The 26,309-nt window shown below is 36.8% G+C and overlaps 1 protein-coding gene across 1 annotated transcript in view; it reads right to left on the bottom strand.

Moving 5' to 3' along the window:
• Positions 1-26,309, bottom strand: part of LOC124721321 (proto-oncogene tyrosine-protein kinase ROS) — a 566,425-nt gene that overhangs the window by 101,395 nt on the left and 438,721 nt on the right. The window contains exons 16-25 of the mRNA XM_047246233.1: positions 22,013-22,174; positions 21,772-21,932; positions 21,307-21,516; positions 21,042-21,230; positions 20,610-20,879; positions 11,747-11,952; positions 8,052-8,162; positions 7,720-7,913; positions 5,633-5,827; positions 2,423-2,637 (exon numbers count right to left, since the gene is read on the bottom strand). Of these exons, the coding sequence (XP_047102189.1) occupies positions 2,423-2,637; positions 5,633-5,827; positions 7,720-7,913; positions 8,052-8,162; positions 11,747-11,952; positions 20,610-20,879; positions 21,042-21,230; positions 21,307-21,516; positions 21,772-21,932; positions 22,013-22,174 (1,913 nt within the window). The remainder of the gene's footprint in view (positions 1-2,422; positions 2,638-5,632; positions 5,828-7,719; positions 7,914-8,051; positions 8,163-11,746; positions 11,953-20,609; positions 20,880-21,041; positions 21,231-21,306; positions 21,517-21,771; positions 21,933-22,012; positions 22,175-26,309) is intronic.

The raw sequence follows: 26,309 nt of genomic DNA, 5'->3' as shown, positions 1-26,309 counted from the left end.
ACCTGTCACAGCCATCATCGATTTTCCATTGCCCAATAGTGCATATTATGCTGGTTTACATTACCATTGTTGGTGAATGACACTTCGTCGCTAAATAGAACGCATGCAAAAATTCTGTCATCGTCCTGTAATTTATCTTGTGCCCAGTGGCAGAACTGTACACGACATTCAAAGTTGTCACCATGCAATTCCTGGTGCATAGAAATATGGCATGGGTGCAATTGATTCTCAACACCAACGTTTTTGAGATTCCTGATTCTCATGTAATTTGTCTGCTACTGATGTGCGGATTAGCCGTGACAAAATTAAACACCTACTTGGGCATCATCATTTGTTGCAGGTCATGGTTGACATTTCACATGTGGCTGAACATGTCCTGTTTCCTTAAATAACGTAACTATCCGGCGAATGCTCCGGACACTTGGATGATGTCGTCCAGGATACCGAGCAGCATACATAGCACATGCCTGTTGGGCATTTTGATCACAATAGCCATACATCAACACAATATCAACCTTTTCCATAATTGGTAAACACTACATTTTAACATGGGTAATGTATCACTAAATACCGTCCGCACTGGCAGAATGTTACATGATGCCACGTACTTATACATTTGTGACTATTACAGCGCCATCTATCACAAAGCGAATAAAGTGGACCAACTAAAACATTCATATTTCTTTACTTACTTCACGAATATGTAATAAAAAATGGGGGTTCTTATTTTTAAGAAATGCAGTTGATATCCGTTTGACCTATGGCAGCGCCATCTAGCGGGCCAACCATAGCACCATCTGGTTTCCCCCTTCAAGCTAGACGAGTTTCATAGTTTTTTCATTTGATGCTTATTTCATGAGATATTTAGCCCAGTCACTATCAGTGGACCACCCTGTATACTTTCCTTACTGCATCAAGTTCCTGGAATGCCACCAGGTGGTATACATTCAATCCTGTGGTGAGCAGTCAGTGTATTCCGAGGTCCATTCAAGTTCTAAGGCCTCCGATTTTTTTTCTCCGGACTGGAAAGAGATAGAAACATGCGCAATGTTTTAAAATGAGGCCGCGTTCATTGTCAATACATCCCAGAGATGGCAGCACCGTATGGCAGATGGAATTTTACCGCCAGCGGCGAGAATGAGAACTGTTTTAAATACTTAAAATGGCGACGTTTCCCTTACTTGAACAATGTGCAATCATTCGTTTTCTGAATTTGCATGGTGTGAAACCAATTGAAATTCATCGACAGTTGAAGGAGACATGTGGTGATGGAGTTATGGATGTGTCCAAAGTGCATTCGTGGGTGCAACAGTTTAATGAAGGCAGAACATCGTGTGACAACAAACCGAAACAACCTCGGGCTCGCACAAGCTGGTCTGACGACATGATCGAGAAAGTGGAGAGAATTGTTTTGGGGGGTCACTGAATGACTGTTGAACACATTGCCTCCAGAGTTGACATTTCTGTGGGTTCTGTGCACACAATCCTGCATGACGACCTGAAAATGCGAAAAGTGTCATCCAGGTGGGTGCCACGAATGCTGACGGACAACCACATGGCTGCCCGTGTGGCATGTTGCCAAGCAATGTTGACGCGCAACGACACCATGAATGGGACTTTCTTTTCGTCGGTTGTGACAATGGATGAGACGTGGATGCCATTTTTCAATCCAGAAACAAAGCACCTGTCAGCTCAATGGAAGCACACAGATTCACCACCACCAAAAAAATTTCGGGTAACCGCCAGTGCTGAAAAAATTATGGTGTCCATGTTCTGGGACAGCGAGGGCGTATCCTTACCCATTACATTCCAAAGGGCACTACGGTAACAGGTGCATCCTACGAAAATGTTTTGCAGAACAAATTCCTTCCTGCACTGCAACAAAAATGTCCGGGAAGGGCTGCGCGTGTGCTGTTTCACCAAGACAACGCACCCACACATCGAGCTAACGTTACACAACAGTTTCTTCATGATAACAACTTTGAAGTGATTCCTCATGCTCCCTACTCACCTGACCTGGCTCCTAGCAACTTTTGGCTTTTTCCAACAATGAAAGACACTCTCCGTGGCCGCACATTCACCAGCCGTGCTGCTATTGCCTCAGCGATTTTCCAGTGGTCAAAACAGACTCCTAAAGAAGCCTTCGCCGCTGCCATGGAATCATGGCGTCAGCATTGTGAAAAATGTGTACGTCTGCAGGGCGATTACGTCGAGAAGTAATGCCAGTTTCATCGATTTCGGGTGAGTAGTTAATTATAAAAAAAATCGGAGGCCTTAGAACTTGAATGCACCTTGTATTTTGGCTCATCAGTGTAAACTGACTTGAGTTCTATGGCATTACAAGACATGTCATGCACCATACAGAATATCATTTCATGCAGAAATTTTACAGAAATAACTTATGTGCAGTAGTTATACATACCACTTTCCAACAACGAGATAAATGTTTTCTGCAGTCGGAGGTTCCATCATCAGTCACCAGTCCGTAGTATACTGTGTATTCAATTGTTGCCAGAGAGATATTTTCACAATGAGGGTATCTGTCTGGCTTTGGGAGTTCTAACTTCAGTGTTTTATCTGTACTATTAATTAACTTCACCATGTGCATTGTTTGCATGGGAACTAAACATTCTGGAGCTGTGAGATATAAACACAACAATGTTAACTGAAATACATGTCATACAGTTTGATAATGACAATAATGGACTATTAAAATAACTTCTTAATTAGATTTTTTAAAGTGCTAGATGAACATATCGGTTATTCACAGCAAGATAATCATATGTTATGTGAATCCAATACACAACTTTTACATTGTGAGATAACATACAGAATGAATTCAGCGCAAGTGTAATTTACAACAGAATTATACAGGGAAGACTGCACAGATCACAACAGCCCCACGTGATACACATTTCTCGGTTCAGGCTGCATAAACTCTAATATTCTGGCACTCCAGCAATATGAAGACAGACTCAGAGAATTTCTATGCCTCCTATTTCTGGTTTCGGCTTTGCAACTATAGGGCTTATGGCAATGTTATGGGGATGGAAGTCAGTCCTCTATCAGAAATAGTTATCCAGCATGGCAGGCATATCAACCAGTTGATATTTTGTTACTGAAACCATAGGTTCGCCAAGACTCAAAAGTAGCCACTTCAGCACTTTTTGTACCTGCATTTTGATTTTGGAACATTGTTGGTGAGTATGTTACTGTGTCAGCCAATTATGGCTTTTTTCATCTATACTAATTTAGGCTCACATTACTTGTAGTCATAATGCTCCATTACTATTGTGATTTTGACAATCAACTTGGTGTCAACCTTGGTTTTGCAATCACAAATTTGTTCTAACTTATGCACCCCCTTAGTTCCCAAATGTGAGGGAGAGAGTAGTTTTTCACGTACATACAGTACATTGTATGTTATATGATCTGGAGTCCAGAAGGTAGTGCATTTACATATGAAACGACACTGGTTGCTTAGCTGATAAGGTAGTTGATTTGTTTCCCAGAATTTTACATAAAATATAATGACTGCACATTGATGACAAAAGTATGCAGGTTTAGTAATATATTCTAATAAATATGTAGGATGAATCCATTATCAAGCAGCCTACTGATACCCATCCCTATTACCACAGCTTTCATGGCCAAATGTTTTGTCTCACATTCTTATGTTGCATCCTGTCATTTTGTCCATATGCAGCACTTTCCAACACATTTTGTTTAGTGTCACATTTAGCACATTTCAGTCAGCCCCCTTCACATTCTTCAGACTCCTATCACTAGTTTTCCATAGTTTTTTCTCGTCACAGAGACATCACTTGCCCCCTAGTGGCAATGTCTGAAGCATCTTGTACAAGTCTCCTTTCCCTCACAACTGCTTACTATTTTATATTGCAACATTTTATACGATAAACGCCTTGTATGGGGCTTCTAACAGGTAAGTTCTTTTCTTTCCCTTTCCTATTCATTTTAGCTAACTTCTAACACTTGTCCAGACTGTATGCCTATAGACTGGCTCATTTGCTAATTTTCTTTTTGATTCTGTACAATTTTTATACTCATATTTACTGTTTCTTCTGTGGTACATTGTGAATGCATTTCAAGGACTCATATTCATCAGCATAGTTATATCTACTTACTCCATATGAACCAAACATAGTTACATCTATTTACTCTGTGTGAACCAGTTACACATGTAAATGTTGGTAACGACTTTAATAACAATTTGGATGTTCATACTGCAACTCCAAATGTAATATCAGTGCCATATAAGAGAAATAGGTGGTTGTTATTTTTCAAATGGTCTACAATGTAATTACAATGCCTGACAGCAAAAGTGAAGCACCCAGAAGATGTGTTCAGATGTCAATGTCACTTCATACACATACACACCACTGGTTCATATGTCAATGACGGGCACCAGGGCACATTAGTGTTGTTCACGTTTAGTGTTGTTACCAGGCCTGGTAAAGTGTATAAGGGATGTGAACAGTGTCAGGTGCTCAGTAATCATTGTAAAGGACATAGAGATGCCATGTACTCATATGAATCAATATTTCCAGCACCTGACAGAATTTGAAAGGGGCCTCATTGTGGATCTCCATTTTGTTCGCAGGTCAAATCGCACAGTATCTAGATCCGTGGAGCATTTGGATGTGACAGTGGCCCAACGTTGGACTGCATAGGAAGAAGAACATCAGAATCTGTTCACAAGTAGTGGACTCCCTATAACATTCTCTAACACCCTGAACCATTAGTCAGATAGTAGTAGCAGCTGGACTAGGGAATTACCATCCCACGTGTAGGTTGACGTTAACACCACAACACAAATGACTGTATTTGCAGTGGTACCACGACTAGGAAACATGGATTGCTGATGAATGGCATCAGTGATGAATCATCATTCTTCACTACCCCACAGATGTCTGTTGTTGGCAAGCATGGGAGTGAGCTGGGGAGAGGTGCCAGTATGCTTTTGAGAAGCATAGTGGTGTTACTTCAGGTGCCATAGTGTGGGAACCCATCAGGTACAACTTCAAGTCACTACTGGTAGTGCTTGAGGGAACTCTGACGGCACAGCAGTAAGTCATGGACATCTTGTGTCATCACTTGTCACCCATTTGACAGTATTGTGATGCCATTTTTCAACAGGACAGTGCTTGTCCACAAGACATATGTGTGCAGTATGTTGAGGTACTGCTGAAGCCAGCAAGATCCCCAGATATGTCCCTGATAGAACATGTGTGAAACCAGCTTGGATGTAAGCTTCATCTCAGTGACAGCATCCAGGATTTCAAGAACCAGTTACAACAGTTGTGGGCCAGCTAGCCTCAGAAGATTATACAATGGATTTATGATACCCATCACAACTGAATCAGTGCAAGCACCTAGACCAAGGTGTGCAATGTCATATTGATAAGTGGGCTCATACTGCCAGGTTCTTCGTAAATTTAATGCAGTTTTAAAATCACTAAAATAACATCACATTCCCTCTCAACTTATGAAGTTTCATTTGATTTCTTTCTCCCCTTTTGAGTGATTTTCTTTTTTTGTCAAGCAGTGTATTTAAACCAAATCATAATCAATTCAAAGTATGAAAATTAAGTGTTCTTTTTGTTATACTTACATGGAAATGGTTGCAAATGAGATCCAAGGGCAATTATTTGCTGGACACCAAACATATCAACTGATTTTACTTTGTCAGTTGTAGCTGCCCTTGTCAAATCATCCAAATCTTTAACAGCAGAGTACACTCGCCCTTCAGTTGCATTAGACCAGTATACAAACTTATGATCCACAGTCAATGACGTTGGTGGCAGTCCTTTTCAATGACGAAAATGAAAAAAAAAAACATGATTATTAGATAAGAAGCATGGTCAAACTATTTGCAAAATGAGTTATACTCTTTACACAAGGTGCCTCTTGTTGTATATTCCAACAAGTACTTTGTAACATAGCAGCATTGCAATTACATGACTTTCTTATTACTTGTTGCTGCTTTTCTTACACTGTACTTACTATTTTCGACAATTTTGAAATATCTGATGTTTTGGAAAAATGGATATGCAAACCATTTTGTTTAAATTTGAAAAAAAAGAAAAAAAAAAGCTGAAACTGACAACAAACTAAGAATTATACAAAAATTTGGGTTGGTTATCATTGTGTGGTAGTACAGCAACAAATGAATGAGTAAAGCATTCCATCATGTTAAGCAGTTGTTGAACTTTATAAAGGACATATCAGTATATTCCAAAAGTCGAAATGAACATGGAACAATTAGTAGCAAAGTTCGTTCCTCTTCTTTCAAATTATACCTAATAAGGAGATGCAATAGTGAAGGCACTGGACTTGTTTCAAGAACAATGAAGTTTAAATCCCCCTCCTCCCATCAAGATTAAAGTTTCTGGTGGTTCCTCAAATTCCTGTAAATTATGGGCTGGTGGTATATGGGCATGGAACTGACATCTGACAGTGTCCCAGATATAAATCCCCATTCTACCATCAAGATTAAAGTTTCCAATGGTTACGCAAAATTCCCATAAATTATGGGCTGGTGGTTTGTGGGCACGGAGCTGGCAGTCGATAGTGTCCCAAATATATTCCAGAAGGTTCAGTTGAGGCAAATGTTACGGTCAAGACGTCAATGTGAATTCACTGTCATGCTCCTCAAACCACTGTAGCATGTTTCTGGTCTTGTGATGTGGCAGTTATCCTGCTAGAAGATCCCATCACCATCTGGGGAGACATAAGGCATGAAGGGAAGCAGGTGGACTGCAATAATTTTCATGTAGTCCACAGCTGTCGAGGTGTCTTCAATTACTGTCATTGGTCACAAAGAAGCCCAGGTGAATGTCCCTCACACCATAACACAGCCTTCACCAGCCTGAAAATGTGGCAAAGTGCATGTTTCAAGCAGCTGTTTGTCTGGATGATGGCATATCTAGACACAACCACTTGACCCCATGTAACAACAAACAAGAGTCACCCAACAATTAACACATTTCCATTGATCCATGGCCCAAATTTGATGATCCCATGCTCACTGCAATTTTGAAGGGTGATGTTATTGGGTCAACAAGGGAACATTTACACATCATCTGCTGACCAGCTCTGCTACTTCCAAGACAGTCATTCCAAGGTGCCAGACCAAAACAAAATACCAACTCTCAAAGTTGCTTATTTCAGTGGATTTATCTATTTGCAGCTGTTACATTCCTAGAATTATTCCCCATTCATCTCTGCTGTGTGTTATGCACTTCCCTTACCATGTCACATGCCCACACTGTCACCAGGTGTCATTCAGTCTTGAGGTAGGCAATGGTCATAACAATTTGGCTTATCCATGCTCATTACAACATGGAGCTTGATTTACTGGAAAGATTGTTCTTCACTCCTCTAGTGGAAAAGTGCTGTTACTTTTTTGAAGAATTCATGGATGACAATTTCACAGTTTGAAACTGTAGACCATGTGGAACTGTATCACAATAAGGTTTGTAAAATTGTTGTATAGCTCTGATAAAAATATATCAGTGTCTATCATGAGATGTCTCCTGTACAAAAAGTCAAAGAATTTGAAAATTTTATACAATGAAATGAATAAATTACATTTCTTTGTGTCCAGGCACCACTTATGGAGCATTGCACACATAATTTTTACACTAGTGTTAGCTGTTCTGCTAAAAAAAAATAAGAAAAAAGAAAAAAAAGACATACCTGCTTTTCTATGTGTGGCATTCACAACTACTGTGCAATTACAGCCATCAATATCTGATGTAAATATCTGGTTTTGCCAACCATCTACCCAAAATATTTTTGGATTTATGAAGTCTGCTGGATCAACTGTCATTGCTTTCCCCAGAACAGGATTACCAGAACAGTTACAGTAATCACTCCGAAAATTCTGCCTCCTGCAAGTAAAATGAATAAACAACTCATGTTGTACCAATAAATGAAGGATGCACAACAAATTTAATGATAGTTATTTTGAGAGCTTGAATAGGTCCAGATTACAATATGAGAAATTCATATATTATAGTTCTTCTAACCTCCTTCTCTTTTTATTCACTGAAAAGAATGGTTCAACATGTGTTCCATCTACTCGACTTCTCATGAGACTGCTGACAGAACTCCTGTTAATCTCAATCCAGTAGAGTGAACTGCCAACAGAAGAAAGTGTAATAAGTACTGTGCACAATGTCTATTAAGTTGTATTGATAATAAGTAAGAAATAACTACACCAAACTATCAGTACCTTCTGGTTAAATAAGTAAGTTTCTTAGCCACTGCAATTAATGAGAGTATCTTTTAGTCTCTCTTTCAAAACATCTTAAACATATTTTGCTTTATCTGTGGTTCTACTCAACTTTGTAGATGCAAAACTGTAGATATAGCCAAGTGAAAAGTATTCATCTCTTATTAACATAAGGCTATATCTTTCTACAGAATTTAGATATCCATTATCAAATTTATAAATTATTTATTTATGAAGACACACCCACAATGTTGTTGATTTAGTATTGTCAGTTATTATCCAGATCATCATGTAATTTACCCTAAAAAAGCCATTTTTCTGTAAATTACATGAATACATTCTTGTAAGTGGGGAAAATGATATGGGATAGTTTGTTGAGCTGTCTATTTAACCACCATTACTGCATAAGAGACATAGAACTGCAGATTCAGAACTCAAATGATGTATTGATGACTACTTTTCTCTATTTTACTCTGTTCAGTAAAACTGATTTTGTGGAGACAATGTATGACTGATTGCTCGCTTTTATCTGAATAAAATAAACAGTACAAACTGAGATTAAGGGCATGCTATGACAAAAGATATAGTTCCACAGCACTTTTGAACATTTAGAGAAAGGTTTTACTGTTTACATTGATCACTAATATATTCACCATTTATATTCAATTGTCTGTGTGGGCCAAAGACTACAGCAGCAGCCTTGTAAGATGTGAATTGTTCGGAAAGAACAGGAAGTAACACATGTCATCCCATGCTAAGACCATTGCACAACACAAGAGGTACTGAATTCATGAGATGTAACAACATTTTGCAAGTATATACATATAGTGAGACGTTTGATAAAACTCTCTTGAACAAATCTTGGTAAGATATTTTATATATTGAACATTGCCCATCTATGTCCTCCATTTAATGTCTGAGTATGATTACTGTGATAAGATAGCCACAGGATTGACATTACATCAAATTCTTGATTATATATGTCACAGTTCCTGTACAGGAAATTATAGAATCTGTCCATGTCAGTCTAACAAGAATGTGCAACTGATTAGTGGAGTGAAAACAGGAAGTATGACATAAGAACGGCCAGTCTCTCTTATTGAAGGATTGTCTGAAAATGACACACATTTAAAGCAAAGTTATGATATCAAAGTAATGATATCATTTTTACAGACATAAGTATGACTGATGCATCAGAGAGATAGACAAATGGTAACAACAGAACCGCATGTCAAGCATGAGTCTTCTGGAATTGAGAATAGATTCTTACCTCCAAGTGAAAATAAATGTGGAGCATTAAAGGATGCTTCCTCATGGAGGGATTGGATGCCAACTTATTATGATTGTTACAAAGTGGATTTATGTATAAGGCTTGTGCGTAATGGTTTTAACATATTGACTTTTTGGAATGATCAGGAGACATTACTACCACTTCAACATAGATGACAGTGAAGAGCAGTACAAATTTTTCACCACTTCTGAGATATAATCACATAAGCCTTATTTTGAAGTCCATAAGTTCCCAGAAATTAATAGAGTGGAATGTCAAATATTAAGTATTTCACAAATTATTTTCTCAAAGCCAATTGCATACACGAATTCAGTTGATAACTGACATGATTAAGATAGAGAATCAAACTTAATGTACTGCATTTCATTTCTCCATTCATTTTCCTCCAATCAGCAACAGTCTGTTCATTTGGAAGTGATGCATTAAGTTATCAAATCCAAGTCATGGAGCTTTTCAGTACTGCTTCATATTATATTTGACAGTGTAATGATATTTCCTTGTAACAAAACCACATATCCTGCAACTGCTTACAGAATCCCAATGCTCACCTACTATGTATGAGACAGCATACACACATACAAATAGGCCTACCACTCTGATGAAATGAAGCTGTCATCAGTACCAACTGCCTGCCTAAAGATCGCCCTAGACTCACATTCGGGAGGATGACAGTTCAGACCCGAGTCAGGTCATCCCGATTTAGGTTTTCTGTGATTTTCCTAAACAATTTAAGGCAAATGCCAGGATGGTTCCACAAAAAGGGCACAGATGCTTTCCTTCTCCATTCTTCCCAAATCCAAGCTTGTGCTCCATCTCCAATTACCTCATTGTCGACAGAACCTTAAACACTAATTTCCTCCTCCTAAATATTGGCAACCTTATACCATTTATGACAACACTTGCAAGAGACAGGCAGGGTGTCAGTATCAAAACAGAAACACAGCATGAAACACTAGTTGGGCTGTTCATGTTGCCTACTAATTTCAGTAAACTATGAAAATATATCATGTTAGAAAGATACGGAGAAGTGCACCAGGTGCTCGTCTATCAATACTACTTCCTCCTACATGAAGAAGACAAGAAAATTCATCTGTGAAGAATTTGAACGTGGAATGTTAGTTTGTGCTAGATGCATGGGACATTCCATTTTGGAAATGATAAGGGAATTCAATGTTTCAAGACCTACGGTGTCAAGAGTGAGGCAAGAATACCAAATTTCAGGTATTACCTCTCACCATGGACAATGCAGTGGATATCAGCCAGCACTTAATGACGGAAAGCAGCAGCATTTTCTTAGAGTTGTTAGTGCTAACAGAAAAGCAACACTGCATGAAATTACTGGGGAAATCAGTGTGGGACATACAACATACATATCAGTTATGAAGTGTGGTGAAATTTAATTTCATTGGACTTTGGCAGCAGATGACCATTGTGAGTGCCTTTGCTGACAGCATGGAATCTCCTGCGGTGATTGTCCTGGGCATGTGACCATATCAGTTGGACCCTAAATGACTGGAAAACTATGACCTGGTCATATGACCCCACAAAACCATGGATACAAGTTGTCAACAAGGCACTGTGCAAGCTGGTAGGGGCTCTGTAATGGTGTGGGCTGTGCTTACATAGAATGAAGTGGGTCCTCTGGTCAAACTGAACTGGTCATTGACTGTAAATGGATATGTTCAGCTAGTTGAAGACCACTTCCAGCCATTTATGGGCTTGATGTTCCCAAACAATGATGGAATTTTCATGGATGACAGTGTGCCATGTCAGAACATTCCAGAAAATTCAAGTGAATGGTCTGGCCACACCAGATCACCCAACATGAATCCTTTCAAACATTTATGGGACACATCTGAGAGATCAGTTTGTGAACAAAATCCAGCACTGGTAACACTTTCACAATTATGGATAGCTACAGAGGTAACCTGGCTTAATATTTCTGCAGGGCACTTCCAACGACTTCTTGAGTCCACGCCATGTTGAGATGCTGCACTACATTGGCAAAAGGAGGTCCAGCATGATATTAGGAGGTGTCCCATGACTTTTGTCAAAACAGTGTATCTCTGAAAGAGGAGAATGTCCTTCTGGGGACAACTGTACATCCGTTACAGACAATATTTACCTCAACTACTCAACTAGTCCTATTTTGAATTACTTTCTTTTATTTATTTAGTTCATTTTCAGTTTACAGTTACCTTTTTGATGGTAGAACATCAATCTTCAGCACAATTCTCTGCCTTCTTACAACTCTTCTTGGTTGGACAATACCTTTCTCAGCCTGATTCAGGTCTAAGCTATATATTGAAGATCCAATACTCTTATCGTCTATCTCTGACCAGTAGAGATGTCGTGAAACCCAGTCAATGGTAATACTTGTACCAGTTCCATTTAGCATCAGAAGCTGAAAATTATGTACAAAACAGATTTTTAAATGAAAATATTTTTCATTCAGTCACATAGAACTTTAGCACAGTTATCCTCAATCACTAAACACAAACAGTAAACCACAAGCTCCTCAGAATTCACTTCAAATTAGGGAATTCCAGTAGATGCACAAGCACAGAAATCTTCTTTTTCAAGTAATAGAAAATAAATACACACTTAACTCTTAGAGATACAGAGTATGTCCGAAAAGTTAAGAGCTGTGACATATCTTCAACACACTTCCATTTCCTCCCTCTCTGAACAACTATGTTTTCTTGAGACTGTCTAGTTTTTAATTCTATTTACAGCAATGTATCATTGTATCATGTGGTTAGTATGTAGCTTAATATTTTCGACTTATTTTAATTTGTATTGTACAATTCAAATAAGGAATTTAACATGAATAGGTTCCCTAAAAAGGAAGTCACATTCTACAGAAGAAAGCAGCTTTTACAATCACAAACAGAATATAATTCCTCCATTAATGAAGAATGTTATATTAACTTACAAAAGTGAAAAACTGAGACTGAGTTAAATAAATTACAATTTTTAATAATGTTCTAGAAATTTGGCATCTGGTCCAAGCTGCAGGAGCTGGCAATCATGTGTGCGTGAGGTGTGTTTGCTTGTGTGAATGAATGGTGTGCGTTTCTCTTCACTTTTCTGATGAAGGCTGTGGCCAAAAGTTTGTGCGTACGTGTCCTTTGACTGTACCTGTCTGCGACTTAATGTGTCAGCCTTACAATAAGCAGCAATCTATAATTTCTTGCGTTGTTGATATTTCAACCTGGATTTTCCATAGTTTGATTCTGGAAAATTTCCTTTATTACAGAGAAAGTGAATGACAGAAAAGGAGGAATTGTCAGCAGACCTAAATACATCATTTTTAAGATTATGAGAATGTCAATGAAACTTAAACATTGTTATACTAACATGAAAAAATATTGAATAGATAACTATAATAAAAAAAGTACTGCTGTGAAGAAGACAGCACTGCATTATCATTATAAACATTTAAGGAACGTAGCTCATCTTTCAAGCATAGAATGCAATTTACAGGTTTGAATACTGCCAGTATTACATAGCCCTTTTGAAAAAAGATAAATGGCAACACCTGATGCTGAAAAGTCTCATTCTGTATCTTTCACTCACTGCAATCAGAAGCCTATTTCCTGAAATAATATTTTTGTACAGTATGAATGGGTATCAGGTATTAGATACAGCATTATTTTAAGGGATTAACTACTGGATGACTGCAAGCAAGTCACCTCCACAACAGTTCCCAGGCTTCTGACATATTTCTCAAAGGTAGTGCAATATCTTCCAAAAGCAACAAATCCTATGCAGCACCAATATGTGGCTTTAACTGCCCAATTAAACTTAATGTTTCTTGTAACTCAACTGCCAATCAAGCTTGTAACCCTTATATGAGTCTCAGCTTTCCAAGAAATATGGTCTCAGGATCACATTTCCAATTATGTTTCCCCCATGTTCTCCAGTGCACAAAATGGAATCTTTACATTCAAGACAGTGCTATCAAATTTGGATGGTGAATAAATCCAGTACAATGTAGTCCACTGATGCATCGAGACTCAGTTTTCAAAAGATTTATGTTGTATATTCATTTGAGGAGAACCTGGAACATGATTTAATTTCAGGAACATTGTGGAAACAAATCAATTTAGTGGTGGTAATATCTCTGGAGGTACTTTTACTGCCTAGACCTAATGGCATGCAGTACTCCAAGATATGCTGTGGGATAAAAAATTTTTGGTTAACTGGCCCCTTCAATTTTGGGTAAAATACTATGCTTCTGATGAGTGCCCCCTTCATTACTGCTGAAAACAATACTCCTCTTGAGAATGACGGAGGCAGTCAGTGAAAGTTTGGGATTTTGATTGAATTTAGCACTGCAAGTCAACAGAGAATTTCTTATGCAAGGACTACATCAGGAAGGAATTTCTAGTCATATAGAATGTGTTATTTTCCTTATCCACATTCAGCTGAGACTTTGCCTGCATGGGCAATAATGCATGTGCGTATTGGCTTGAAACTTGAGGTATTTACTATGTGGCTTTACCAACAATGTTTTCAGACACAAATTTATGTCAGTGAGAGGTTTTGTGGCAATGAAGGATTCACATATATTATTAATTTTTCTATTAAAAATAAAGTCTTATTTTCATTTTTTCCTCTGTTTTATACACCAGATAACCTTTGATTACTGTTCGGCATGATTTGTCCAGTTTTCACACTCCACTAAGAGAATCTTTACTCAAATTTAATAGTGCATGTGTTCCTTTGAGATAAAAGAATGCTAAACATTCTAAAGCTTTCATACGCAGGTTTCTACTTCTGCAGGAATATGTTTGTAGTGGGGGATAAGATGAGTCATTCACAACCTTGATGTGCGGAAAGGAAATACTAACAATGGAATGTTCTACATCTTTGATCATTGTCCAGGAAGAATTAATACTTGCTTTGAAGTTAAAATTTGATTCAAATCAGTTAATGCCCCAAAAATTACAGGTCATCGGTTACCAATAACTGCTGAAATGACATGCAAAAAGCAGAAAAACTGCTTCTAATTACATATATTTATTACATTTTGTTGGGTTTAAGGAACAGTCTTGCTTCATCTCTACTCATCCTCTGTTGTCTCCATTGTTTCAGTAATGACATGTATGCATACTACATTTTAGGACATGAGAACGATATTTACTGTACACCCAAATACATAAAACAAAGACAATATTTAGAGGTGTGACTTATTTGTTTCCCACACGGACACATGAAATACTTATAGTATTGCAGGTCATTATGAATTGATGAGTAACCAGCACATATTCCAAGGTCTCTTAAGGTATCAACTGTGCTGGCAACAAAATATTCAATTCCTACCCACAGGGCTCAAAAGCTTTGGAAAACATAAATCCCTCTTTTCTAAATTGCTCTTTCTAACCTGTTGACAAGTTTCTAAATATGAGTTTAACAGGTAATTTAACATCAGAAGCAGCTCTTATTTTTAGACTGTTGCCATAAACACTGTGTATATATGGTTGTTATCATTTGTCCGTGTGGGAAGCAAATAAGTCACACCTCTAAATATTGTCTTTGTTTTATGTATTTGGTTTGTACAAATCATGTATTAACGTTATTTCTCAAAAATTGTCTTTCTTTTCCAGCTGGTTAATGTTTAACAAGTATATGTCTTATTACTCTACATAATTTTTTTTATGTAAAACAGTATTTGTGGTTTGGTTTGTAAGGTTACTACAATAGAATTTCTGTAGAAGTCAACTGTAGGTATATATTATGAATGCTGGTGTGTAATTAAATACATATTACTTTGGTATATTTCTCATCCTGAACAAATAATCACTACACAGATCCATGAAACACATATTCAATAAATAAACAAAATAAATACAGTATATTATTATGTAAAGTACCTCCTCCTTTCATCCTAGCCCCCAATTCAATTTTCACAGCAGATGTAACATTGAGACAAAATCCTTGTCACACTGAGGAACATCACTGCAGCATTATATATGTCATTATAAATCATTCAGTAAGTGAAATAAAAGCAACAGAAAAACATAAATAACCGTAGAATAAATCTACATAAAAAGAAAAACATTAAACATAAATAACTGTAGATTACAAAGGTGTCACCATTTTGATACATTTCTCATCCTGGGCAAATAATCAGCATATGGGTTCATGGGACACATAGCAAATAAATAAGGATATTATTATAATGTAGCTCCTTACTTCATTCAAGCCTTTGCCACATTGGAGCATCCTGATTAGGCATATCTCATTTTGGAAGTTCCCAGTTTTTTTTTTTATATCTTATGATGGCAGTAACCAAAATGGCATAGTAAATAAAGAAATTTATTACATCATCTAGACAGTTTTATTCACAAAATATTCACAGTGATTGTGGACTCATACAGGGAATTTATCTCCTTTATTAATAAGTCATAGATAATTCACTGAGCAATTGGAAAAAACTCGATAATGGCCTTCCTCAAGAGCATTTTAATTCCACTCCTCTTTGGTTGTAACACTGCTGATATGACAGTAATAAGATTCAGAAAATTTGGCTACCCTACTGGTTGGGCTGCAACAACCAGAAGCAAAGCAATGGAGAAAACACTAACAGATTATTTGAACATCCTAGGAAATTACTTCTGTTACATCTACAATCAATGTCTAAACTGCTTAGGAGTCTGTCCTTTGAACAAAATACAACAAACATTTCCACAAACTCCAAATAAGAAATAACAACATAAAAAAACATGTGAGGATCCTCCAATTGCACTTAAGACATGATCAACCCTCAACTGGATGAGGAGCAATAATGGCAGGTGTGCTGATGCACATAATACCTACATTGTAGTGTATCCGTGGAGCTGAGAAACAGATGATTTGTCACATCACACAACACTGCAACCTGAGGGCATACGGAGGACACGAAATGATTTTCTGTTGACACCAAATGCAGTTGATTATATTACCAACTTAGATGTCCAATTGTGAAGTATGTGACATCTTCATTATAATTAAAATTATTATACTGTTTAAGACTTGTGTTGTAATGGCCTACATTTTTGCAATGTGAATGAAAAGATCTCTAAAGTTTGTGAACAATTATAAGCCATGAAGCTGTCCTTCTCACTCCACGCTTCTGGACCCTTCTGCTACAAATTTATTCTCAGTTTGATAGCAAGGGGTGTGAGATGTTACGTGGTTCAGAGCTCTCTGTCTCTCTTTTTAATTTCCAGCTACAGATTTCAGTTCACTCTACACTGTCAGTTGAAGCAGAAACTCAAGTAGTTTATATTCGCTGTTTTGTATGATTATATTTAAATTAAGTATGTGGGTGATACTAATTGTAATTAAAAACTGATTTGCATGTAGACAGAGAGACACGGGCCTGTATTCAGCACTCCTATCTCTGGTGGCCTCCACCCACCCATCACCCAACTTGAAAGACTGATATTTATCAAAGTTTGTCTACTGTGTAGGGCTTGTTTCTTGTCTGTGTAATACTTAACTATGGACTGCAAACCTAAAATTGTGCTTATAAAAACTACAACTAGAAAAATTTAGTTAAGTGTCATACAATAAATATAAAACCAAACATTATAATTGAGCTTTTAGTAAAATTAAATATAAACAAAAACCACTTACATTATATTTAGAAACATACCAGGGGACAAAAAACTGGTTATTTAAATAAGAAGGGGTTTTTACTTGCACTATGATTGGCATATAAGTTTATGATTTTTTCATAGTCCAGTCTCACTGTCAAGTCTGATTCAGTAGCAAGGACCGCCAGGATAACTTAGATGATCCCACTTTTGTGATGTCTTTAAATAATTATTTATACATCTAACAACAGAAAATGACCTTCCTGTTGAGCAACAGGAAGCAGGACTACTCAAATATATTTGAAGAGCTATGTTCAAATTTGGGTATTCTCCAAGTTGGCACCTTTTAGCATCTTGGCTGGCCAGAGTGGCCGAACGGTTCTAGGCGCTACAGTTTGGAACCACGCGACCGCTACGGTCGCAGGTTCGAATCCTGCCTTGGGCATGGATATGTGTGGTGCCCTTAGGTTAGTTAGGTTTAAGTAGTTCTAAGTTCTAGGGGACTGATGACCTCAGAGGTTAAGTTCCATAGTGCTCAGAGCCATTTAGCATCTTGCACAGTTCTGGAAAATAGTATGACTCATTTTCAGTCTTTACAACAGAGACGTAGCTTTTGAAGTGTAAACATTCAAGTCCAAATGTTGAGTCTTCTAGATCTGAACTGTAGACTTGCTACAGCCTGGACACTTCCTGGATATCAAGTGGACTTATCTTCTTCTGATCTGACAAAAGCATAAATAGCTCATAGAACTCTTTATAAGAATAAACTCTCTTACTAAGTTCTTCAATTATCTTATCACTTTAGGCAGTTTTCCAGTTTGCCCCCGTTCCATTCCCAATATGGCTTAGAGACAAATAATGCATAAGTTTATCAATCATCATAATTATACCACCAAAAATGGACAACATTATGTTAACTTGATACTGACAGATTATTGCAAAAGGGAAATTGAGACATATCCCAGTCGTCCTAGATGCATTAATCCATATTATACAAATGTAAGTATGTTTGTATTGTGTGTACATTTGTATGTATGTTTGTTTCGCATCTCTTCCTAGATCACTGGACTGATTTCAACCAAACTTTCTACATATATCACTTACTGTCTGGAAAGAATCGCTGTGGTGGTTAAGTGCCACCTACATATCAAAGGGGAAGGGATGGGAGTGAAAGAGAAGTGTTGCTCATGACACATGAATACACAGAATTTATTACTTGAGAATAAGAGCACTTGGTGAGTTGAAAGAAACTTTATACATAATTTCAAACCTTTATGACACTTTTTCTCACTCACAACCCCTACAAAATTATGAAAAGAAGGAAGTTTATCATTCACTACATTTCCGCTGTTCATAAAGTGAAACTGCCAGATCATGCATTATGTTTAAAATTATTACTTATTTGCTACTAACTCTAGCTGCAATAAATTTTTGAGACAGTATCCACATATTCCACTGAATATACCTACAAAATTATATCATTGTACAATACACAGTTCAGAAGATATGACATCGTAAACACTGAGGTGCGTGAAGCACTGCCATATCATACATGAAGTTTAAATTTACTACTTCAATGCACATTTCGAGGACAATATCCACATATGCTGCTGAATGTACATACAAAATTATGTCACTGTATGACACATAGTTCAGGAGATACGATTTCATAAACATTGAGATGTGTGCAAATGAAACTGAAGGCCAAAAGTTGCTAGAGACGTACAAATATGTGTGAAAAATGTTAAATATACGTGACATGTGTATGTGAGCAAATCCACAGCTGAAATGTTCCTCATACATCCCTGGATTGATGTCAAACAAACTTGGTACACATATTACTTACTATGTGTTAAGAAATTCTGTTGGGGTAAGAATGTGAATCTTCCTATTCAGTAAAGGGTGATATCATGATCAGAGAAGGGGAGGAGGACATGGGCTCACAGAGAGCAGAGAGGGGTAAGACGACAGACACAGACCACACATGGGGAAGGAGGATACAGATAAAGAGTGTGGAAGGGGGGAAAAGGACAGAAAAGGAAGAGGAGAAGATGGACAGCAAGAAGGGAGAGGCAGAGGTGAACAGAAAAAGGAAAGAGGAGGAGATTGACACAGAAAGGGAGGAGGACAAGATGGACAGAGAGAGTAGGGAGGAGGAGGTTGACAGAAAGGCTGGAGGAAGACAGTAAAAGAGAGGAGGAGGAGACGGACAGAGAGATGGGAGAGGAGGAGATGGACAGAGATAGGAAAGAGCAGGAGATAGACAGAGAGAGAGGGGGGAAGGTGGTAATGGGCAGAGAGGGTGGAGGAGGAGATGGACAGAGAGACTGGGAGGTAGAGAGGGGTTTAGACACAGAGTGGGGAGAAGCAGGTGGACAGAGAGAGGGAGAAGAAGGAGATCAATAAAGAGGGGGAGGAGGGGATGGACAGAAGGAGGGAGAAGATGGAGATGGGCTAGTAGAGTAGTAGAAGATTGGATGAAATATATAATAAGGCAACACCGGATACTCACCTAGTTATATAATGCATTCAGTAGAGTTAATTTGTATACAATTACTTAATTAGATCTTTAACTTAGGCACTAGTTGTACCATTTGCTTCAACAGGCATTGAGTAATTGGAGATGAACATTAGAGAACCTTTTTTATCACAGTATAATATAATTCTGGCATGGAAGGATGAAAAAGAAGAACAATGAAAGATTGTTGTGGAGAAAATATGTCATACATGGTCAGTGGAGTAAAATGAAAATGGGTGGGGGAGGAGGAGGGGGAGGGGGAGGGGGAGGGGGAGGGAAAGGAAAAATCTGATGGAAATACTGTACATCAGAAGATAATCAACAAAAGAAAACAAAAAGTGGGAGTTTATATGTGTAGCCTCAGATGAAGGTAGCAGCAACCTCCCAGAATATATCGTAGTCACAGTCAACTATTTAGTTGTTACTCTTTGGAATTTGAGTGAATTTTAAGCTCATGTTCAATAACATACAGCAAGTATGTACTGTATCTCTGGTAGCAGATTTCTAGATGATCTGTTATTTCATAGAAAATGATAATGATGATTGACTCATTAGGAAAGCTGCATTTAAACTGATAAATAGAAAAAGAAATTCCCCATGAAAATACACATCCTAGCCTATGATGGTACTGATAATTCATGCATTAATACAGTTTCTGTACTTTTTTTTTTTTTTAACTTTCCGTTCTACCATACAGCCTTCCATACAATTGCAAACCAAGTTTGTGTCTTACAACTAGAAATATGCATTTGATCACAAATATTTTCCTTTTAAAGGTAATTCTCACTCAGATTCCCTGAAATATATTTATCTTTTCTGTCTCCACGAAACATTTTTTGCTTGTACTATATAAAAATGCATACAAAATACTGAACTACATTTCTAAACATAAAATTTATTTTTTAGCTAACTTTTCATTTAGAGCATCAATGTGTGTAATTTTTGTTAATTCCATACCTTTGTTCTATTTTTTCCTTCAGCTGTTGACCAGTAGAGCTCTTGAATTTCATTCAACCAGAATATTTTGTTTTCATTGCTAATAAATGCTAAATCAATAGGTGGGCCACCACTCCTTGAAAGGGTTTCATTTTCATGTTTATCACAGTCAGATATTTTTACAGCATCCACAGTTGACAACAACAATTTAGGAACTGGCGTCTCTATGTCACCATCAGCTTTCACAGGATCCGTTGCAATTCCATTGCCTACCTCTGTATAAGCTTCTACCTGCATTGAAAATACTTAATTGCACTGACATTTAAAATTACATAAACATTCTAACTGAAAATTATACACAATTACAATTTTTCAATGAAATGAAAGAAGTGCTTCCATATAAAAGCAACCAAAGAAATTAATAATTAATATATTTAGTCAGAATCAGCATACCTGAAAGTAATATGTTGTGTGTTTCAGTAGATTGTAAACTTTATATTCTCCTACTTTGGACCCCACTTCTGTTGACATAAATGTGTGGGTTGAAGAATTATCCAATATGTACCATGCCCGTATAATGTAACCTTGTATGATGCCATTTGGATTTTCTGGAGGATCCCAACGGAAAACTGCCATAAAATTCTGTAACAAGATTTCAATTACAAACTCTTATGATAAAATTCATACCAGCTTCAGTAACAGCTGGAAAGCCACTTACATGATTTACTTTTACAGGATTTCTCTCATACATCACAAACACACGAGGATTTGTTGGAACTGATGGAACTGATGGTGGTGAGTATAGCCTCTTCTCAGCTCGAGGAGATGTTCCCCAATATGTGAAGGCATTGATCACAATAAACAGTTGAGAATATGGTGCCAGAAGTTCAGGTATCTCATACATAAGGTATGGGACATCTACAACTTTCTGGAAAAAAATATGAGTCATGAATCCACAAGTTGAGAACATTTTAAAATGTGAATGTTCTTATACCATGAAAATTCTCATAAGTCTTTCAGTTAAAGACAAATTCTCAACCACATGCGCAGAAAAAATTTAATGGACAAGAAGCAAATCTACTTTTATTTGATTTAAAACATGTCTTCAATACAATAACATCATCTTGTGTAAGAATATTCATCCTTCAGAAATGAAAATCATGTGTAAAATTAAACGACTTACAATGAAATCATTGATTTTAATTTCATAGAAGACCTTTCCATAGTTCACATTTGAAACATGATCCCAAACTATGGCAAATGACTTCCATGTGCCATTAATTCTTATTGATGATGTATTGATAGGTGATGGAATCACTGTTACTTCATCACAACAGTCAAGATCTGGAACAAATTATGCACATGAAATAAAACCACAAATATTAGCTAAGCTTATCAGATATTTCTGTGAATAATGAACATACCAGGATAATAATGCAAAGAAGGATCAAATACAGCCACCATGTTGAGTCCAGAAATACTCATTCCTCTAATTACTGCAGCATTTTGACCATTCATATCACCAATAACTGCATTTCTATCATCTTGAAGCCACAATAGGCGATTACTAAAGTAACAAAGTGGTCCTGCAATTAGAAAAAAAGAACAATCTACTTATTCTACCTATTCCAAAGTATATTTCAAAATAACGTGGGAGAACAAAGGTAAAATATGTTGAAAAAAGCACTGTAAAACACGGCATAATATTTCTATACATATTTATACAACCAATTGCCTTTTGGTAATCAATAAGGAAGTCTAATCATTGTGAATAAGCAGAGGAAAGAAGAACAGGTATGCATCATGCCACGAAATAGCATTTGATAATGTTCTGGACAAGTAGACCTTTCCGAATGAGTTCACAGTGCTGGGATCAGGGACACAGCCTGACCACGTGTATCAACAGGTCACTACTTACATTGTTCTGACTACTTAGTGCATTACAATCAGTGGAAATAATGAGATATCCTCTGGAGGCCTGTAACAGACAATGATACAAGAGGAAGTTCTCACTTAATGTCAAATGCATTCTGATTCCTAGTCATTTATGTCCAACATCTGGAGAAACAATATGTCATCAATGAACATTTCTGTGTTAATATTACCTTAGTATGCAAAATGACATTACTACTCTTGGTGTCAATTGTATTGCTCTGAATCAACATCAGAACAAGGATGGATTCATCAGTATTTTTGCTGCGAGTGGTTATTGCAGATTTTATTTATTTATTTATTTATTGGATCCATAGACAAAATATACTTACATATATGGACTAATAAATATACATTGTTCACTATCTAGAATTTAACAAATCATGATTTTTTACAATAATATTTGATATTAAAATACAATTTTGTTTAGATCACTTATGTTATACATATTTCCATGTGTCAGTTACATCTCTATTTGCTACAGTAATGGTACTGAAATTTATCTTAATGTAGTGCACATAAAATCTTTAATACTATGGTAACAGTTTTCTATTAAAAAAAAGGTTTTGAGAGATTTTTGAAATATTTTTTATTGTTTATCTCTCTCAAGTTTGAAGGGGGTTTTTCTGAAGATTTCAGTTCTGCATATGCAGACTTTGATTTGTATTTAATGGTATTGTGTATGCGCTCATGAAGTGCTTCTGTTTCCTTCTGTCATGGTTGTGTTGTGGTGTTGCGGTTTGTTATCTTGAGTATTGGAAGCATATTTAGGTTTTGTCTAACATAGGAGTTCATATGAGAATGTGTTAGTTATCTTGAGTATCAGGAGCATACTTGAATTCTGCACAGCATAGGAGTTCAGACAGGAATATGCTGTGTATTGTTAGTATCTTAAGAGCTTCAAATGCTGGCCTATATGATCGCTGCATTTAAGGTTGACTGTCATTCTCATTGCTCTTTTTTGTGATTTGTATACTTTAGTAATCTTTGTTTCGGAGGTACCTCCCCAATAAAAATATGGCACGACTTAATATTGAATGGGTTGAAGCATAGTATTTCATTATCAGAATACCTGTGTTTTTTAGGTAACTGAGTTAGTGCAGCACACATAGTTTTGAGCTGATTTTACCACCAACATATTCTATGTGCTTATCCCAATTTACACTCATCTATACAATGTTGATATCTTCATTGTGTTGATTTTTTGGTTTGAAATTTAGACAAAGTGTTTTAGCAATGTTGTTATGCAATCTGATTCAGTATATCTTTGGACAGCATTATATACTTCTAAGTTGCTTTTATTTGTAGATTTTCTGCATCTTTATCCATAACCAGTAGATTTGTGTCATCTGGATAAGTAACTATATTGGCATAATAAGTAATTTTCATTGATTTAACAGTCGGTTCTTGGTGAAACATAGTACATTGTATAACTAAAGGAAACCCTTTTTAACCTTGTTTACTGTACAACCTATGTTTTGGGTTATAAACCCAGTTTGTAGTATACAACTGATCCCAAAGATGAGAACTAAGAAAAGATAAAGATTTGTTGGGTAAGACCCAGTATCAGGATGGGCATAAACAGTAATTGGACCTTCTATTAACCACCACAATCACCTCCTGATGTAACCAAAAAGTTACAGAAAATCTCAGCTCACTCGTAAGTAAGCTCCAAAATCATAGTGTAATCATCAATGGAGACTTTAATCAGAAAGGTGTTGTTCCCAGTAGACTTAAGTATGCCATTGTGTAGCCCTGTACAAAAAGGGCGATAAAGCTGAACTAACTAACTATCGACTGTCAACGTATCTCTTTGCTGACAGCTTTCTCCAAAATTCTAGAAAAGCTAACACATATAAGAATTACTGAACATCTCATGAAGAATGGAGTTCTCAGCAAGAGTCAAATTGGCTTTCAAAAGGGCCGTTCAACAGAAGATGCAGTCTATGCACTTGCAAATGAAGTCCTAGAAACCCTTAATGAGAAAATGGTAGCACTTGGTGTCTTCTGTGATTTATCCAAAGCATTTGACTGTGTTGATCACCAGATTCTCTTGTGAAAAGCAAAATTAGTAGGAATAAGTGGTGTTGCAGGCAACTGGCTACAGTCGTACCTCCAACACAGAAAGCAAAATGTTGTCTTGAATAGCTCAGGTGGAGTATGTGATGTTTCCTCACATGTTTCCAGTACATGTAGAGTGCCTCAGGGCTCAATTCTTGGGCCACTATTATTCCTGATTTTTATAAATGATCTACCATCATGTACAAGGCTGCCGTGTAAATTACATTATTTGCTGATGATACCACAATTTTTGTGAGCAGTAGAACAGATAGTAATCTTGAGGAACTCATTAATCACATACTCTCAGATGTGGTTAATTGCTTCAAGGTAAATGGTCTCTCATGAAATTCCAGTAAGACCAGCTTCATTCAGTTCTGGGTAGAGATAAGTGTGACATGTGGTAATCAGCCAATAGAAAGAATTGAAACATCAAAATTCTTGGAGTGCACATTGACAAGAAAATGAACTGGTCTTCACATATTATAGATATGTGTAAGACGCTTACCTTTGCTATATATGCTTTACGGTTTGTCACTACATGTGTTGAACCCAACACTGCAAAAGTGGCATACTATGGATATTTTCACTCACTCGTTGAATACAGCATTATTTTTTGGGGCAACCAGCCATTAGCAAGGAAAGTGTTCATTGCACAGAAGCAAGCTTTAAGAATTATATGTTGGTTATGTCCAAGAGACTCGTGTAGAAATAGCTTTCGAAAACTTAAAATATACACAACTACATGCCCATATATTTTTTCACTCATATGTTATGTTTGTAAAAATGTAGAGATATTTCAACCAAACAGTAATTCATGTGCATAACACACCGAGGAAGAATGACATACACAGCAAGCATAGAAATTTGAGCTTGGCAAAAAAGGGTTTCCACTACACTGGAACAAAACTCTTCAATGCTCTTCCTCCAGAAATAAAGACAGAGACTCATAACAAGGGTAAGTTTAAGAAAGCACTAAAAATATTTCTGCTAGAAAAAGCTTTTTACAGTCTGATGAATTTTTAACTAAATAAATTGTAAAATTTTAATATTATATAATACAAGTTGACATAATGCAACTAAGAATGTTATTTAACTTGAGCTCTGTATCTGTGTGTGCTCTGTATATGTTTTCTGTAGTGCTTTAATGATTCTAAGAAAATATGTATTTTCTTTTTACTGTACTGCTGCTCAAAGAATTTACTGTATAAATTTTTATATAATTATGTACTCAAATGTCTGTATATGCTATAAGATTATCATATTGTATTTGTAAAAAACTGACTTGTTCCATGTGCTTGTGAACTCAACACAGTTAGACCTATGGAACACAAAATAAATCAAATCAAATCAAATCCAACAATCAACTGTGAAAATTAGTTTCTTAGTAGTGGTCATAACTAGGAATCCTATGAAACATTACCAAATGACTTCTCTGAAAACTACATAGAACAGATAGTTCGGACCCCATTCATGATGTAAATACATTATATCTAATGGCAACAAATAGATCTAGCCTTTTTGAGGACATCCACATCAAAACCGGTATCAGCACACAGCAGACAGTTAAGGCACCAATGATTACCGAAGTATGAAGGGCAACTAAAACAAGTAGAAAGATACATATTTTCAGTAAACTAGATAAAAAAGCAGTTCTGTCATATCTCTATGAGGAACTTGCAACTTTTATCACAGGACAGGAACTGAAACTGAGAGTAGCAAAGCACAAGC

Source organism: Schistocerca piceifrons, chromosome X (assembly GCF_021461385.2).
Source record: "Schistocerca piceifrons isolate TAMUIC-IGC-003096 chromosome X, iqSchPice1.1, whole genome shotgun sequence".
Lineage (NCBI taxonomy): Eukaryota > Metazoa > Arthropoda > Insecta > Orthoptera > Acrididae > Schistocerca > Schistocerca piceifrons.
This window is presented reverse-complemented; position numbering and strand designations above follow the sequence as displayed.